The sequence below is a fragment of the Aplidium turbinatum genome, chromosome 11 (genome assembly GCF_918807975.1).
Source record: "Aplidium turbinatum chromosome 11, kaAplTurb1.1, whole genome shotgun sequence".
NCBI lineage: Eukaryota > Metazoa > Chordata > Ascidiacea > Aplousobranchia > Polyclinidae > Aplidium > Aplidium turbinatum.
The window spans coordinates 1,174,519-1,192,314 of NC_137482.1; the positions used below are offsets into that span (position 1 = coordinate 1,174,519).

The following is a 17,796-nucleotide window of genomic DNA, read 5'->3' on the forward strand; positions in this document are numbered from 1 at the left end:
TCATTATATACAGACGAACGGATTAGGGAACTTTATGTTAAAATTTTCCCAAGAAGAGATTATGGTTTACCGCTGTGACCAGCGTCTTAAATACGTCATATCAATCACTTTACGAAAAAATTTATAGTTTTTAAATTAAACAACTGGTGTTTTGATTTAAGAATTTGGTTTGCTGCTTCAGAAACATATTGCTAAAAGTAATAACTTGCTGTAAACTTATTTCATTCAAAATGGCATTTAGTGTAAAAGATAGAACGAATGCAAAAGAAGTTTCAAGAAAAAGAGAAGCAACCGCTAATCTACTTCATTACGCGCACACAAACAAAGATTTGGGATTTTTCAACGATGTCCACATTTACGCCGGGAATCACAACTTCGAAGCCAACCGAATGGTGTTATCTTGTTATTCAAAGTTCTTTGAAAACTTGTTCAAGGCTCAAAACAACAGTCAATATCAGGAATCTGTACAGATTAAAAACATTGATGCAACATCCATGAAGGGCATCATCGATTTCATTTATTCTGGCAACATCAAAATTAACCAGGACAACGTTTGTGATTTGTTATCCGCATCACATGTCTTGAAAATTGATGACGTCAAACAATTTTGCTTTGATTTTCTCACTGAAGCTCTAACACCAGATAATTCCTTTGTCATGCTTGGCATTGCTAATTATTACGAAAACAATGCTTTGAAAACTCAAGCTGTTGATATTATTAATAAAAACTTCGATCAAGCTTCTACATCTGTTGAGTTCAAGGAGTTGACTAAAGATGAATTGGAAACATGCATCAAAGGGCAAGAGGAAAAGAACACAGCGATGACATCTCTCTACAATGCTGTGGTTGGTTGGATCAAGCACGATCAACAAAATCGTGTCAACAACTTTCCTGATTTGTTGCAACTCATCAAACTTGATCAACTTCCATCTGAGTTTTTGGAAAATGTTGTAAAAGCTGAAGACATGGTTGTGAATAATGTAATTTGTGCAAACATGTTGTTGAATGCATTGACTCATCACATGAAAGAATTGAGGTTGGAAAAGCATGACAGTGGTACCACGATATTGAGTTTGGGTGGTAGGAAGACCTTGACTAAAGTAATTGAAGTTTACAATTCCTTGAATGAATGTGCAAAGAAATATCCTGATCTTCCAGATGGTCGATTTGCTGGCTGCTCAATAAAGTTAAGTGATTATTTGTATCATGTTGGAGGAAAAATATCTGAAGACAAATCAACTTCAACTGTTTGTCGAATAAATTTAACTGAACAAGAATTGAAATGGAAGGAAGTGAAGTCAATGAACAAGAAAAGGTCTGTAATAGGAGGAACTGTGTTTGATGGCAATCTTGTTGTTGTTGGTGGACCAGAACCAGGGGAATGTTATTCATCAGCTAACAATTCCTGGAAAGACTTGCCTCCGTCTCAACAAAGGAGATGGGGCAATGCACTTGTAACTTGCAAGGATCGCTTGTATGCCATCGGTGGGGGTTGGGAAAATACAGATTTATCATCTGTCGAATGTTTGCAAAGTGGTGAAACAAAATGGACAAACATCCAACCAATGAAAACTCCACGACGATGGCTGGCAGCTGTCTGCTGCAAAGACTTCATTTATGCAATCGGTGGGCAAGCTCGTAAAAGTAATGAAGCCACATTGAAGAGTGTTGAAAGATACGATCCATCAGCTAACGAATGGACTTACGTCAGTGAAATGAATTTTCGACGAAGTTCTTGCTCGGTTTGCGTTTTAAAGGAAAGAATATTTGTAGTTGGAGGACTTGATGAAAAAGGAATTGCAGTAAAAGAAATGGAATGTTATGATCCACTGTTTGATACATGGAATGTTATTGGCAAAACTGATCATGAACTATGGCATCACTCACTTGTTGTGATTTAAATGTAGGTTATTGCGTTTGTGGAAACAGTCAATGATTAGCTACAGATCCATTTTGTTTTTCAAACTTTGCTGTAATTTTGTTTTACATTTTGACAATGCTAATGTCATATAATTTTGTCAAAGCTTCAAAGCTCGTTTTTATAAAGTTAAAATAAAAAATTTTCTCTACAATTTTGAGTAAATTTCTTTCTGATTCAATTATTTTTAAAGCTCTATTTCTGTTTTGTTTAATGACAAGTCACACCAAGCTGAAACTGTTTGTCATGATATTGAACTGTTAATATTGTTTTTGTTTTTTTTATTTGTTTGTTTATTTTAATGTTATGTCTTATTTTTTGAATGGTCAACAATTTTCTTGTGCAAATTGCGTTTAGAAAGAAAGAAATTTTGCAGTTGATTTGTTGAAAAATAGAATGTTGTGAGAGAAATAGAGTGTTAAAGCTTTGGTAGAGAGTTTGCACCTTAGACAAACAAAACAAAGTAACCTTAGCGGGTTTAACACAATGTATTACACAAATCAAAATATATAACATAGTAAGTTAAAAGTTTTCGACACGCACGTGTGTCCTCATCAGGAATTACTTAAATCTGCAATTCCTGATGAGGACACACGTACGTGTCGAAAACTTTTGTGTTATTATGTTATATATTTTGTTTTGTGTAATACACAATATTAAAACCGCTAAAGTTTCTTTGTTTTGTTTGTCTATGGTTCAAAATAAAGTGTTATAAACCACTGCTTGATTTCTGGAAAGTTATTATATATACTAATGATAAGCTATCTTTCAATGTTACTTTCATTCTTAATATTTCAAACGCTATGAGTCACTTTTGATGTCAAATTGCCATTTGTTTGTGATATCTCTACATTTTATTTTTGTCTCCTCTTATTTGTTTTGTGTCGTGTCTGGTATTGTACATTTTGAAGTAATAACAACAATCGTTTGGTTTTGGTTTGGTTTGGTAATCATGAACAACATTCTTCTGAGTCGATGGTTGCAGCACCAAGCCTGGGTAGGGTGTAAACTTATTATTATTATTATTGTAACTGTCTCCGCCGCCAGTGTAGCCAAATCGTTTGGCATCCGCTGGCTTCGATCAGTCTTTCAACAAGGTTGATAGGATCTCCATTCTGTTTTGTCCTTTGCGATGTTTTGCAATCGATGGAGATGTGGTGTGCTGAGCAGGTAAACTTAGTTGGGTGAAATATAAAGCAGGAAAACCTTTGTTTAAGTTGGAATTAGCTTCTTTTTTCTGTTCATTAAGACGAAAAAAGTTACTTGCCATGTTACTAATGTTACAACTTACAACATCACCAAGGTAGAAGAGACAAAACGCGGACCTAACACCATGCACGAGGCAGGCGTACTTAGTACAAGGATTATCCTAGTAAAAATCCCATACCAAGAATTTCTCATTGACGCAACACTGTAAAATTGCAGTTGCTCAGCAAACAAATCACTAGCATGTAAGCTCATTGCTCGGTATGAAACTGGATGCAGTCTTTCATTATTATGCCACAGACTCACAATGAATTTTAAATCATTAATCAACGCCGCCTTCAGTTGAATAAACGTTCTACATTATATTTTTGACACAAATTTCTAAAAGTTTTATAACTTAATTCAATTCGTTTGTAATTTTCAAAACTTGTTGATGATTCTTTTGAAGTTCAACATTTTTTAACAAGAATGTTGCAGTGTTATCGCGTAATGACGTTTTAGGTATATTAGTCTTCTTCGTCTTCATTATTCTCCATTCCTCCAGCAAGATTCGTATACAGTTGGAGGATATGTTCGCAGGGATTTTTGCAGAAGTTTCCATAAAACTCATCCAACAGTCCTTGTCTTACTTGATCAACATCCTGGTCTGGCATGTAGACGAATCCATGTTCACGATTGGTCATCTCATCAAACTCAGTCCTGTTCATCCTGGTCTCTACTTCATGCATCTCCAGGAAAGAAGTTTTTATTAAATTTAAGAAACTCATGTTTGTTCAGAAACAAATCAATCTTAAGTTGTTTGATTCAGAAATATTTAGTGGTTTCACGTTCCAGCAACAGGCACTGAAACTTCAGTTCTGTTATCAACTTGAACGCTAATTTTGCAATTTTTTTAATGGATTTAAAACCATGATGTAGTTTTGTTTGTCAGTTTAATTCAGTTTGCTAAGCCATCAACATGTGATACTAGGTGGCAGTAGAGAGTTTAAGATTATTTGGTGTCAGCCAAAGGTCACCAAACGTTTTTGAGAAAGGGCCAGGTAACTATGAAAAGAAATGCGCTCTGGCCGAAAATGCTCTCCATTTTGTTCAGCAATCTGCAGCCTATGGTGGTAATTCAACAGAGTGGGTGTAATTTATTCAGCTACATGCAACAATTGACACGTTCGATCGTTACAAGCGAATGGGTTGTAGAGAAAAACACGAGCGGAACTCCCTAAGTCACACATAGGTCTGCTTAATCTTTCAGAAACAGCTATTCAAAAAATCATAGAATAACTATAAGGACAGGAAACGGCTCATCATGTGATCTGTTTTACGACTTTTGCAGTAAACTTTGAGAATCTCTTGTTTATTATTAAGTGTTGTGCTAGTCAGAAGCACTGTGCATTCTTTTTTCTTGTTGATAAATTTAATATTTATTAATTGTGTTTTGTTTCAATGTAGATAAAATTACTGCATATTGTTCCTAAAGAGGTCATGATGTGATGTCGAAATTGTTCGAAATTTGTTTCAATGTATTTTTTGTTTCTGTTTACTGTAAACGTCACTATAATAAACGTAAATATGCAAAATCTGAATATGTTGCTTGGGTTGGTCCCTCATGGTTCTGGAAACAAATATCAAACGTCAGTCCCGTTAGCTCAGTGGTTATGCGCCTGGCACAAGATCACGCAGCGCTGGTTCGACTCTCGAGGTGTGCGCTTGAGCAACGCATTCCAGGACTGCTTTCCATTCAGGCGGCACCTACTGAATGGAATAATTCCCTGTCAACAACGCTTCAACAATCGGAAAACTTCAATCTGCCAATCTCGGTGACCAGCCCTGCGTCAAGAGCCTCTACAAGTCTACAAGTATGTAAAACTACCAGGAATAAGCAATCAAGGCTTTGTCAGTCCGAGGATAAAGATTCAAAACCAACCAACCAATTTACGATTATCATAGTGTCCGATTCTGCATTTCAGTTATTGCATCCTTAATATCATGGTCCGTGTTCATCCTGGCCCGAACATAGGCTTGGTGCTTAGTATTGCATTTCGTTCCCTTCATTTGTAACCTTATGTGTTTTTTGTTATGTAGAATATCCTTCTTGATGGCCAGATGTCCGCTGCACGAGACCTCTGCCTTACCCGACTGTCGGAGCCGACCAGCCGCTCCCTGGGAACAGAGGAACTATTAGCTCTCGCGCCGTGCGGAGGGATCCGAGCCCACCTTTCTTATCACCGTGTTCACTGTTTCATTCTAGGCATTGCCCATATATTGCGCCCTGTATGTTTTTTTTTGCATCATGTTTAACTAAGACATCTTCATCAAAAGTTAAACGGCTCGCCCCGTTTGCCTTCTTGCGGGTTGTCTGTATCTTCTGCGGCTTTTTCTTTGCGGCATTACTGTGTTCCTTTGTGTGCTTCTTAGGAATTTGGAACGCTAACTAATAATTTGAGCACATTCTTGCAATCGGTAGTTTGGTACATATACACGTAGTTTTACGTCTTTTTAGCGCTGTGCATCTGCTGCATGCCACAATGCGTTTGTGTGTCTTGATTAGGTGCATCGCTTGAAGCATTCCGACCACACTGGGTTTTTTTCTTAAACCAACGTGTCTAGCGTTAAATTTCATTATTTTCAGTCAGTTCACCACGCTTTGTTTGCAGTTATGCAGTTCAGTTGTGGTGTCAGTTTAATTTATGTTACGAGTCATGATTTGATTCGGTTTCCACGTTCTGTTAGTTAGACATTTTTTCGGTTGCAACCTTTTGAGTTAATGTGTCCTGATGGTTTGAAGATTTGTTTTCTACAATAAACTCATAAATGTAGACATCCAAACATTATTCTCGGATCATCCCCACCACCGACGTGCTCGGGATGTCGCTGCAATAACTACAGCTACTAATGAGCGGACGCTCTGGACTACTCGACGTCTGCTACATTGAGTCTTGAGCTTGTCAGAAGCACTGTGCAGTTTTTTTTCCTGTTAATAAATTTAATATTTAACCAATCTGAAATACATAAACAAAAGTACTGTTATTCCTGAGGAGGACATCTCGTGATGTCGAAAACGTTCGAAATTTGTTTCTATGTAGTTTTTTTTACTTTTGTAAATTATTGCAATAAACTTAAGTATGTTAAATTTGAATACGTTGCTGGGCTTCGTGTGCCTATGGTTCAACAAGACAAACTCTCTACCAAAGCTCTATCCTATGGCTTTACCACCCAGTTGGCGAATCGGATTCAATGACTTTGTTTCTCACAAAAATCACATGAAGGCCAAACAATAATAATAATCATATTGAACAAACAAAATCAGGCAGATTTGGAAACTTTTATAATTTATTGATAAAGCTTTTGCCATCGTATAGGAGGCATCTTCACTCTTCAGTATCTGGAAAAGTACAAATAAACGAAAACATAACAATTTAAAATCACTTCACTATTGAGATCTACGTTGAAAACTATTTAAAAGAACAACTTTTTAACATTTACAAAGCTGCAAGAAACATTATAGATCTGCTTAAAATAGAAGCCTCGCTTAATTCTGTGGAAACTATATATTAATGTATATTGTGTAAAATAATAATAATTATGTTATGGTTTTTATTTATTGTCACTCTACAACAGCTTATTTTTTATTTTCTATCAGTTTTAGAATGTCATCGCATTGTAACCTGACTTCTTTTCAAAAATGAATACAATCGGTAAAGTGTTTGAAGTCTTTGGTATGACCTGGCTTGGAATCGATCTCAGACCTACCAGCATTAGAGCCGAAGGCGAAACTCCTGGGCCACTGAGCTGGTTATAAGACCAAACATAGAATTCTTTGCTTACCTGAAAGTTTTATGATAAATGTGATGTAGTTTTTGTTGTGTAGTTACGTTTTCTTGACTTGCGTTTCACAAAAATTTGTCGTAATTGACCTTCTTCTTTGTCACGTGACAATCAACATTCTTCTAGCGCGTCATTACTTTATGCTTGACTTGTTTTTTCTTGACTTTTGCATGCAAAGAAGTCAATTCAATAGTTGAGAAGTTACAGTCATTGCCACGTACTGGTTTAAAGTTTTTGACAAAATTTCACATGAAAACGTTCCTGCATTTTCTAAGTTCAATCAAACATGCGCGAAGACCGGGTGAAAGAAGCTTGAGCTGAAAGTTGTTAAGTCTTCTTCTTGCTTATAGGGCAGTAATTCAGGCAACATCCCTCAACTGTTGCAACCAGTGCAATGTCGCAGTGTTGAGTTATATACACGTTATTCTGTTTAGGAAGGCAATATTCTTCAATCTTTTCATAACTACGTCAGGTTTGTTTTTTTCGTCCTCTCCGTCGAAGTTCATCTGAAAGAACGCTTTTATAAATTGTGGTCCTGTACATTGAAGTATGATGGCTGCTTTTATTTTGCCTGCTTTTCGTAAGCTCCACTTGCACGCAAGTAAACTTCTAGGTGCTGCTTCCATCTCTTGTATCCTTCTGACAAATAAGGATCACGTAAGTCTAACAGACAGGGCGCTCTAAAGTTATTATCTGCCATCTTTTTAAGCAATGTTCTTTCTGCAGTTGACTTTTTTCATTTGTTGATCATGGCACTTCATTTGTGGAATAGGCACTTCATTTTGTGGCACTTCATTCATTTGTGGAATAGGCACATGATCAAACCAGATTTCCATTTCAATGGGCATAATGCATTAAAAATCAAAAACAAACCAGTATGAGTTGGTTTGCGCCAAACCCAAGTATCAAATCCAGTGGCATTAGTTTTAATTTCTACGTCCAAAAAAGGAAGGGTTTCACGTGCTTTTTCGATTGTAAATTTAATGTTTTTATGTTGAGAGTTCAGCATATCTAAAAAGGTTTTTATACATAAATATGCCTTCGGTAGCTAAATTCATTAACTTAACAAATACGTCACGCTTGAAAGGTAATTGAGTTGGTTTTGTTTCCGAATAAATGTAGTCAGCAATGATGTTAACAGTCTCTTTCAAAGGTACGTTCGTAAACAGAGATTTAACATCAAAACTGACCATCATCTGTCCAGAAGACGGAGAATAATCTTTTAGTTTTTCTAAAAAATGATTTGTGGAGTTAAGCATATACGAATTTGGAATGTACGGTTTGATCATGCTATCTAAGAATTTTGCCAGTTCATATTCCGGAGAGCCTATCATAGAAACAACAGGCCGAAGAGGGTTACCTTCCTTGTGCACTTTTACCAAGCCGTATAATTTACCGGGGTTACTGCCCGATGGAATCAGTTTCGTTATCAATTGGGACGTCTGATTCTAAAGTGGCCCAAGTCAAAAAAAGTGGTTTTGAGATAATCGAGTTTAAAGATTCATGCTGTGATAAAAATTGTCACTGAAGGTTTGCAATCTTCATCTTGCATGTGAGAAAACTTGAGTGAGCAAGAAACTGTTTGTGATGCTTGGTTTAACTGAGTGATGACGTCATCTTCGTTTATTACGTAGGTTTTAACTTGGGCCACTTTTCTATGATTAGATAAGTCAAAACTAGCGACCCAAGTTAACTTGGTACAGATAATAAAAGCTTTTCTTATAACAGAAAAGTGGCCCAAGTCAAAAATTTTGCGTTTAAAAAAAATATTTTTTGCCTGTTTTTATGTTACACGAAAAACAGAGCTTTTAATACCTTTTTATTAAAATAAGGAAAAAACAGCAAACAACAAAATACTGAAAGAACAAACGGTTAACAACAATACGGGCTATAAAAGAAACGTAACTTTAAAACCAAGGCTGTAGAAGCGTGCAAAAAATATGCGATTCCCACTCGATTTATAGCTGCTGGCTGATTCCGACTTCAGTGTTGCCAGATTTTTTTTCATTTAATTTAACTTAAATTGCGATCGAAATGGCAACTTTCACGTACTAACAAGAACAAACACTTCTATTTGTCGGTAAAGTTAATACAGAAAACAAGAAACAATATTTTGAAAAAAAATGCAAACAAAAATTTTATTGTTTATCGTCTTGCATCAAGCTTCTTGTGGTTAGTGGTTTAGCGTCTTGTGATGTATGAAGGGACCATAAAAAACAGTAAATCTGGGAAATCCAAACTTTTGCTGCTGTCAACAGAAGACGCATGAAGCCGAATCCAATTGCATACATTTTGTCTGTCAGATGAGCTTATAAGAGAAAGATTGAATACCCTACTCGCATCTATCCCTGACAGTCGAATGGCGTTTGGATTGGAAATTCGTTATCATCGTGGATGTTGGCGCAATTATGTCAGCAACCCTCTGAAGAAATCTTTGTCTGATGAAAGTACAGAGCATCTGCAACAGGTTAATCTTCGAGAGGCTCAAGCAATCTTCTTTCATCATGTCCGTCAAGTTATCTTTGAAAGTCATGAAATCCATACACTGCAAGGGGTACTAATGGATTACAAACGCATTACTTCAAATTGTGGTTACTATTCCACAGCAAAGTCCAGTTTCTTGAAGGAAATTCTGATCAAGGAATTCGGAAATGACATAGCATTTCATGAAAGAGGTCAGAAGAATGTGAGTGAACTGGTAGCCTATATGATACGAGAGCTGCAGGCTCATATCTTGAGGCTGCAATATCCTCTCTAGGTGTAAGTGACGATAATCTGGTGAAGAATGTAGCTGGGAGACTCAGAGATCCGATCAAAACAAAAACTATTCCTTGGCCTCCATACATACATGAGTTAGAAAATGGAGACTTACATGATCTCCTCTTGAAGCTCATCACTTGGTTAAAGCACCCTACTAAGTCTGAAGTCGATGACACCCCCCCAGTCAGATCAATTGCATCTATTTTGACCAGCTATATCACTGGAAGACGTACTGCATTTGAGACAAACCTAGCTGTACTGGTACATGGTATGGCAAAGAGCAGAGAAATGGTAGACATATTACATAAGGATGGCCTGGGAATCAGTTACAACGATGTACTTATGCTTAGAGATTTCAGGTCAGTCACTGACCTTAAGCATTCAACTGAGTGTCCATTTGAACTTTCTGAAAGAACACCCGCAATATGTATAGTCAAGTCGACAACGATGATTTTAAAAGTGATAATTTGACTGGAAGTGGCCAATCACATCGTACAAATGTCATATTTGTTCAGCCAGATCTGCCTGAGTTAAATCTACCTACCCTAATTGAGGATAGACCAGTTGTAAATACCACCTTGACTTCCCACTTCTCTGCTAGTCTCAAAGAACTTGGGAGCCAGATGCAAAGAGTTGAACCATACAAAACAGTCAAGCGTGGTGAACCACCTATCAGACCAAGGGTAACGGATGAACATCTGGACACAGCTCCTCAAAGAATGAGAGGTGTCATCCATGCATTGGCCCGAGCCATGGCCACCTAAAGATACGGCCTGATTTGTCACATTTTGCAGAAATTTCCAGGTTTTTCTAACTTTGGGCAAACGCTTAAATAAATTTTTCTAAAAATTAGATTTTTACGCTTTCTTTATTCTTTTCCCCAGATGACACAATAGGTTTTAACATCCTCACATGTTGAAAAACAAAGAAAATTTGATTTCGAAGATTTTAGTCAGACTGTTAATTTTCAATAACAGTCTGATTTTGCGTTTTTCAACGTACTTTTTCTCATTTGCTACTGCTTCCCCAAGACAACAAAAAAGTTTTATGTCATTAGAAAACCGCAAAAAGTAAAAACATCTCAAAAAATATCAGCCAAGCACTGGCAGTAGCTGTAATCAAAATCTGCAAAATGTGACAAATCAGGCCGCATCTCCAGGTGGCCATGCCCGAGCTAAGGCAGACCCAACAAGACCAAAGCCAGAAGACCAGACCATACCAGCCTTTTCTGGCTTCCAGGCCAAGCTATCACCAGAAACCCGGAAAAGTCAAGCAATTTATCACATGACTTATCCTGATCCACCAAGAAAGATCATTCTGTATGAAGTCCTGCGCAAGCTTGCAAAGGCAAGTGATGACAAGAAGATGCCATTTGCAGTTATTGTCGGTGATCATCCTGTCTACGCATTACTGCTAGAATTGAAAAGTGAGAATCCAGACATGACTGCTGACATATTGCCATGCATGGGACCCTTTCATATTCAGATGCCTTTCATCAATGCGGTCTACAAGAGGTTCAAAGGCTCAAGCATTTCAGATGTACTGGTGGCTGCAGGTGTCATTGCAAATGGATCCATAGATCCAGCTCTGCGTGGAAAACACTTCAAACGCAGTGTGCGTTGCCTTCGACTCTTCTACGAAGCTTTAGTCCACCATGCACTAGACAAACCTTTGGAAGGTTCCACTCTGTCTGAAAAGATCCAGGAATCTCTCAGTAAGTAACGCTGTTCAGTAGACCAACAAGAACTTAATGATGCAAATGCCTATCTCAAGGTGCTTGTTGACTCTCTATTCGAGAACTTAGATGGTGCTCCACAAGCAGATTTCTGGATTTCATTCTTGGAGATGGTAGAGATACTTTCTCAAAACATCCATGCTATAAGGACAAGAAACTGGATGGAGTTCAAGTCCTCACTGAAGTTGATGCTTTCTTGGATGCGTATCTATGATGATAGATATGGACGTCATCTTCCAGATTTCATTGCAGTCCTGGAAAGTCTTCCCCATATCCAAGCACAATTCATGGAGAGTGGCATGTTTGCACAGATCGGCAAATATGTCTTCCAGATTTCATTGCAGTCCTGGAAAGTCTTTCCCATATCCAAGCACAATTCATGGAGAGTGGCATGTTTGCAAGGCTCGGCAAATATCAGGACTCTTGTGCTTGAAACGCAAATCGTAGCTGATGTCGGTGAGAGGTGAGAGCAGCAAAGTGGTCAGTACTCAAGAAAAAGACGGTCATCAGACTGGTAGGCTTACCTGACTCTGACAGTCTACGACCACACTTATAGCGCACCAATTACCTCACATATCGGCAGAAGAACTTCCAGCTTCAGAATCATCCGTCACCAATTGGCCATGGATTGCACCTTGCAAATGGCATATGCCTCCCAGTACGCTATACCCAACCTGCACTTCCACGATCCCTGGAACTTCCAACAACTCCAAGTCATCTATATATAGGGAACAGTGATGATGACAGCAGAAGTGATTCTGACAGCTGTGCATCATATTTGTCCTGCAGTGATAGTGAATCTAATACAGTAGGCGACCACATACGTCTGCCATCTTGGATTTTGAGGTTAAGGGGACTCTGAATCATGAAATATGTCATCCCATTGTGTTTCTGACACCAAAATTAGTGGGAATTGACACCTAAATTGTCATTTTTGGCCATCCACGTCAAGAAATAGAACTTTATTAGTTTTCAAAGATGGCGGTGGCAGCCATTTTGAAAAACGTCTAAAATAACAACTTTCCCGCCATTTTTGTGAGGTATATGGGAGCTTATTTTTTTAGTATCAGTTGCCCTTGTTAAATCCACTGAGAAACTTTGGTATGCTAAACACGGCCAAGGATCCTCTGAAAATGACCCTACTATAAAGCAGGCTACAGCTGCAAAAGCAAATTAAAAGACAATTCTAGGTAACAATGAAACTATTCTTCAGCATTGTTTAAGTTTAATGTTAGCTTATTCGTTAACAAAGGAGTAGAGACTAAAAAAATACGCAGTACAGTATTACCAACCAATCAATTTATCATTACAAGCTATAACTTGGTTCTATTGATTTGGTGAAAATTGCAGTATCGTAAATGCAAGAATGGCCCAAGTGAGCTTGGGCCTTTCTTGCAATAACATTTTTTTTTATCCAAGAGACCAAGTTAACTTGGTTTACTTTTGGACACTTAATAAAAAAAAATTTTTTTGGTCTAAAGACTCCAAATTTTGTCAGCAACAACCTTATATCGTTTTGTGCAAGATTCCATCAAAACCTCATAAGTGGCCCAAATTAACTTGGGCCACTTTAGAATCAGATGTCCCAATTGTTTCATTCACTGGGTGCTACTGAACAGAAAATAGTCTTGAAATGCGTTGCTCAACCGCACACCCTGCGTTACAGTGATTTAAAATTCAGTGATCACATGTCGACATTTTGGATTCTCAAGACTATCATTTCAAAGGGACATGAATTAAATTTAGCTTAGAGTTCTAAATCGAGCTTACATCTTCCTTCAGTCAGGCCTCCAGTTCGAACGTTGGCAAGACCTCTATGCTATAGGCTAGCTAAGACCCTGAGAGGTGAATACAAGCCCTTTCATTTGAATAATAGGAACGAGTAAAGGTGATTGCGTAGGAATTTTTACTGCTAGTTTTGTTTTAAACAACTGCTATAATATTCTCATGTTGTTCTGGTTAACCACGTAAGAGGCTATATAGTAGCAACACCAATAGCCTGCTATTTATACTTGCTTTGGCTTAGAACTCGTGTTTCTTAATTGCATGTCTTTTAACCAGAATACTTTACTGATGTTACTTTCTAGTTTACTCTGGAAAAAAGCGTGTAGCTCCTTTACAAAATATTTGGTTCAAGGGTGTCCGGTAAAATTCGAAACAATAGGAAACAAATTTGATCCAAGTTTTGTTTTGGGTTGCCCGGCTAGCTTATCGTGTTGACATATCCGGGATGCTGAATGATCATGCGAAAGATTGCATGAAATGTTTGAGGAGGAATTTGATTCATCAAATACTTTATATCAAGTTTTTCATGAAACAAAAAGAATTAAAATGACACAGATTTTAGATTAAACCGGTAATGTTCTGATTTAGCAATTTGGTTTGCAGATTTACAAATACATTGTCAAAAGTAGTTACTTGCTGCAAACTAACTTCATTCAAAATGACATTCAGTGTGAAAGATAGAACGAATGTAAAAGAAGTTTCAAGAAAAAGAGAAGCAACCGCAAATCTACTTCATTACGCGCGCACAAACAAAGATTTGGGATTTTTCAACGATGTCCACATTTACGCCGGGAATCATAACTTCGAAGCCAACCGAATGGTGTTATCTTGTTATTCAAAGTTCTTTGAAAACTTGTTCAAGGCTAAAAACAATAGTCAATATCAGGAATCTGTTCAAATTGAAAACATGGATGGTCCATCAATAAAGGGCATCATCGATTTCATTTATTCTGGCAACATCAAAATTAACCAGGACAACGTTTGTGATTTGTTATCAGCGTCACATGTCTTGAAAATTGATGACGTCAAACAATTTGGCTTTGACTTCCTTATAGAAGCGCTTACACCAGATAATTCCTTTGTGATGCTTGGCATTGCTAATTATTACGAAAACAATTCGTTGAAAACTCAAGCTGTTGATGTTATTAATAAAAACTTCAATCAAGCTTCAACATCTGTTGAGTTCAAGGAGTTGACTAAAGATGAATTGGAAACATGCATCAAAGAGCAAGAGGAAAAGAACACAGCGATGACATCTCTCTACAATGCTGTGGTTGGTTGGATCAAGCACGATCAACAAAATCGTGTCAACAACTTTCCTGATTTGTTGCAACTCATCAAACTTGATCAACTTCCATCTGAGTTTTTGGAAAATGTTGTGAAAACTGAAGACATGGTTGTGAACAACGTAACTTGTTCAAACATGTTGTTGAATGCATTGACTCATCCCATGAAAGAATTGAAGTTGGAAAAGCATGACAGTGGTACCAGGATATTGAGTTTGGGTGGTGTGAAGACCTTGACCAAAGTAATTGAAGTTTACAATTCCTTAAATGAATGTGCAAAGAATTATCCTGATCTTCCACATGGTCGATATGCTGGCTGCTCTATGAAGTTGAATGATTATTTGTATCATGTTGGAGGATCAACAATTAAAGACAAAAAAACTTCAACTGTGTGGCAAATGAATTTAACTGAAGAGGAATTAAAATGGGAACAAATCAAGTCAATGACCAAGAAAAGGTCTATGATGGGAGGAACTGTGTTTGATGGAAAACTTGTTGTAGTTGGTGGTGGATCAGAACCAGGGGAATGTTATTCATCAGTTTCCAATTCATGGCAAGAATTACCTTCCTTGCAACAAAAAAGATGGGGTAATGCACTTGTCGCTTGCAAGGATCGCTTGTATGCCATCGGTGGTAGTTGGAATGAAGAACTATTATCATCTGTCGAATGTTTGCAAAGTGGTGAAACCAAATGGACAAACATCAAACCAATGAAAACTCCACGACGATGGCTGGCAACTGTCTGCTGCGAAGGATTCATATATGCAATCGGTGGGAAATCTGGTGAAAGTACTTACACTCGACTAAAAAGCGTTGAAAGATACGATCCATCCACTGATGAGTGGACGTATGTCAGTGACATGAATCTTCAAAGAAGTTCTTGCTCTGCTTGTGTTTTGAAAGGAAAAATATTTGCAGTTGGAGGACTTGATGAAAAGAAAAGTACAGTAAAAGAAATAGAGTGTTATGATCCACTGCTTGATATCTGGAATGTTATTGGAAAAACTGATGATGAACTATACCTTCACTCACTTGCTGTAATTTGAGTGTAGCATAAATAGCGTTTGAAAAAACTGTCTCAATGGAATGGTTTATATACTGTTGCTTTATAACAGGTGAGATACTTTAGCAACATTTATTTTGTTGCGTATTTACTATGTTACCACATGTGTATCCCACGCATTCTCACTGCGTTATGCACAACACAATTGGACATAATTGTGAACAAACATAATTGGTGAACAAACACAATTGTGAACAAGCACAATTGTGAACAAACACAATTGCGAACAAACCATGGCGATCTATACTACTGGCCTTCCCAACGTAGCAACAGCCAAATAATGTGGGGGCCTATAAGTTTTGGCAATTAACAGGTATTAGGCATAAAAAAGGCGTCTTTGCATGAATTATTACTAACAAACAAATACTTCTGGATTAAAAAACGAATTTTTTAACATACTGGGTGTTTTGAAAGTTGGGTCACTCTTAATTTCGTGTACCTTGATTCTGTTGATATCCTGATTCTCATGGTATTCTTAACATGTAGCTATTGTCCAGCTTTCTTGCCACTTATTTAATAATATTACATCTTAATTACGTTTTGGCACTGTATTTACAATTTTTAGGCTAAAAAACATTACTTGACCAATGAAAATTGCTGATTATATGTTGTAACACTTATCTCAGTTGGTAAATTGAATTTTCGTATAGGACCCCACATTATTTGGTTGTTGCCACGTTGGGAAGGCCAGTAGTATAGATCGCCATGGAACAAACACAATTGGTGAACAAAAATTGGTACAGACATTTGTAAGTCTGTGATAGGACCTGGAAACGAATCCAGACCTACCAGCGCTAGAGTCAAAGGTGATCACCACTCAACCACTGAGCTGGTTACTGTTTGAACTGTGTTCATCATCATCGGTGCTAGAGCAGTGTTCCTGCCATTGTTGTTGGCATTGCTCGTCAATCTGAAGTAGTAATCTTGCTCGTTGCTTGAACAAGTTTATAGTTGTGGAAGAATAGGAAAGCGCATACGGCCTACAAAAACTTCACTTTTACAAAATCTTTAAAGTTATAAATGCACTATCTTTTGTATGTCCTTTCAAAGCAAAGTAAGAACATATTTCAAACAATTTGATTTTTGAAAGAAATGTGTGTTCTTATGTGATGTGTAAAATATTTGTTATTATGTGATGATTTATGTTAACAAATATAAAATAACAAATTTTCTTATCTAAAATCATTGTAAATATCACGAAGCTGTGTTGTTATATCTTGGTTTATTGATTCCTTGTTGCTTCCCATATCAAGATTGAAACAAGTGCACTATACTCTGTTGAAGAATAGACAATTGTTAGGGCTGAAATTAACCATAAAATCCGCATAAGCTGTCAGGATTTGATAGTTAAAGTTAGTAGTTAGTAATTAACAAATTAATAATTAAAGTCCGCAATAATAATGAAATACTATTGCTGGTGTAACTGCTAAGTTTTTTTCCCCATTTTCGAAGTTATAGTTTGTTATGCATGGAAGTATTGAACTGTGTTGCATCATTGAACTTTCGTGTGCAACATGAGATGACGTCATTCCTGAACAGTATCCGTGTTTGGCAACTTAGAATCAACATATAAAAACTGCAAAATGTTGTATTTACATTTTGCGGAAGTGACCTTTTTTGCATGATGCTGTGCTTTATTACTGCATGCTTTCCAAAGAACTTTATTTGTCTAATTAAATAATTTTACGTCGCTTTTACGTTAGTCATGCGTTAGCATAGTCATGCGTTACTTAGAATGGTACAATCTACTGCAAGGTTGATGAGAAGTAAACAAAGTTAGTGATTGTTCATGGCGTGTTGTTCAAACACTGACGCAGTGTTGCCCTGTGTAGCGGACAACGGGTAACTTAACTTATCCGCCCATACCTAGCTGTGATACTAGTCTACAGCGACATTTCGGGCACAACAATGTGGCAGAAATGATCCGAGAACGAGGTCTGTACTTCTTTACTACAAGTATGATTTTATTGTCACCACATAACTTAAAAGATTGCAATCGTCTTTCCACAACAGAACGTAATCCAAATCATAAGTCCAACCCAGGAAACTGCACACCGAACGTTGACTGACGGAGCCAGAAGTAATATCACTACTGTACCAAAATCATATTATAGTGAACTGCACCAAAAATTATACAGTACTCTGACGTACTACCTACACCAAAAGTAAGATTCTCTGTCTGTCGAATGGTCGGCCAAAACGCGATATACATAGTCGCTGA

General features: G+C 37.3%; 2 protein-coding genes across 2 annotated transcripts; both read left to right on the plus strand.

The window, feature by feature from the left end:
* Nucleotides 1-230: 230 nt before the first annotated feature.
* LOC145779681 (kelch-like protein 25) lies at nucleotides 231-1,901 on the plus strand. The gene has a single exon (XM_082591319.1). It carries the CDS (start codon nucleotides 231-233, stop codon nucleotides 1,899-1,901), a length of 1,671 nt encoding a protein of 556 aa, XP_082447445.1.
* An 11,983-nt stretch (nucleotides 1,902-13,884) lies between these two features.
* On the plus strand, nucleotides 13,885-15,558 carry LOC145779683 (kelch-like protein 25). The gene has a single exon (XM_082591320.1). The coding sequence runs from the start codon at nucleotides 13,885-13,887 to the stop codon at nucleotides 15,556-15,558; it is 1,674 nt and encodes a 557-aa protein (XP_082447446.1).
* Nucleotides 15,559-17,796: the final 2,238 nt, after the last annotated feature.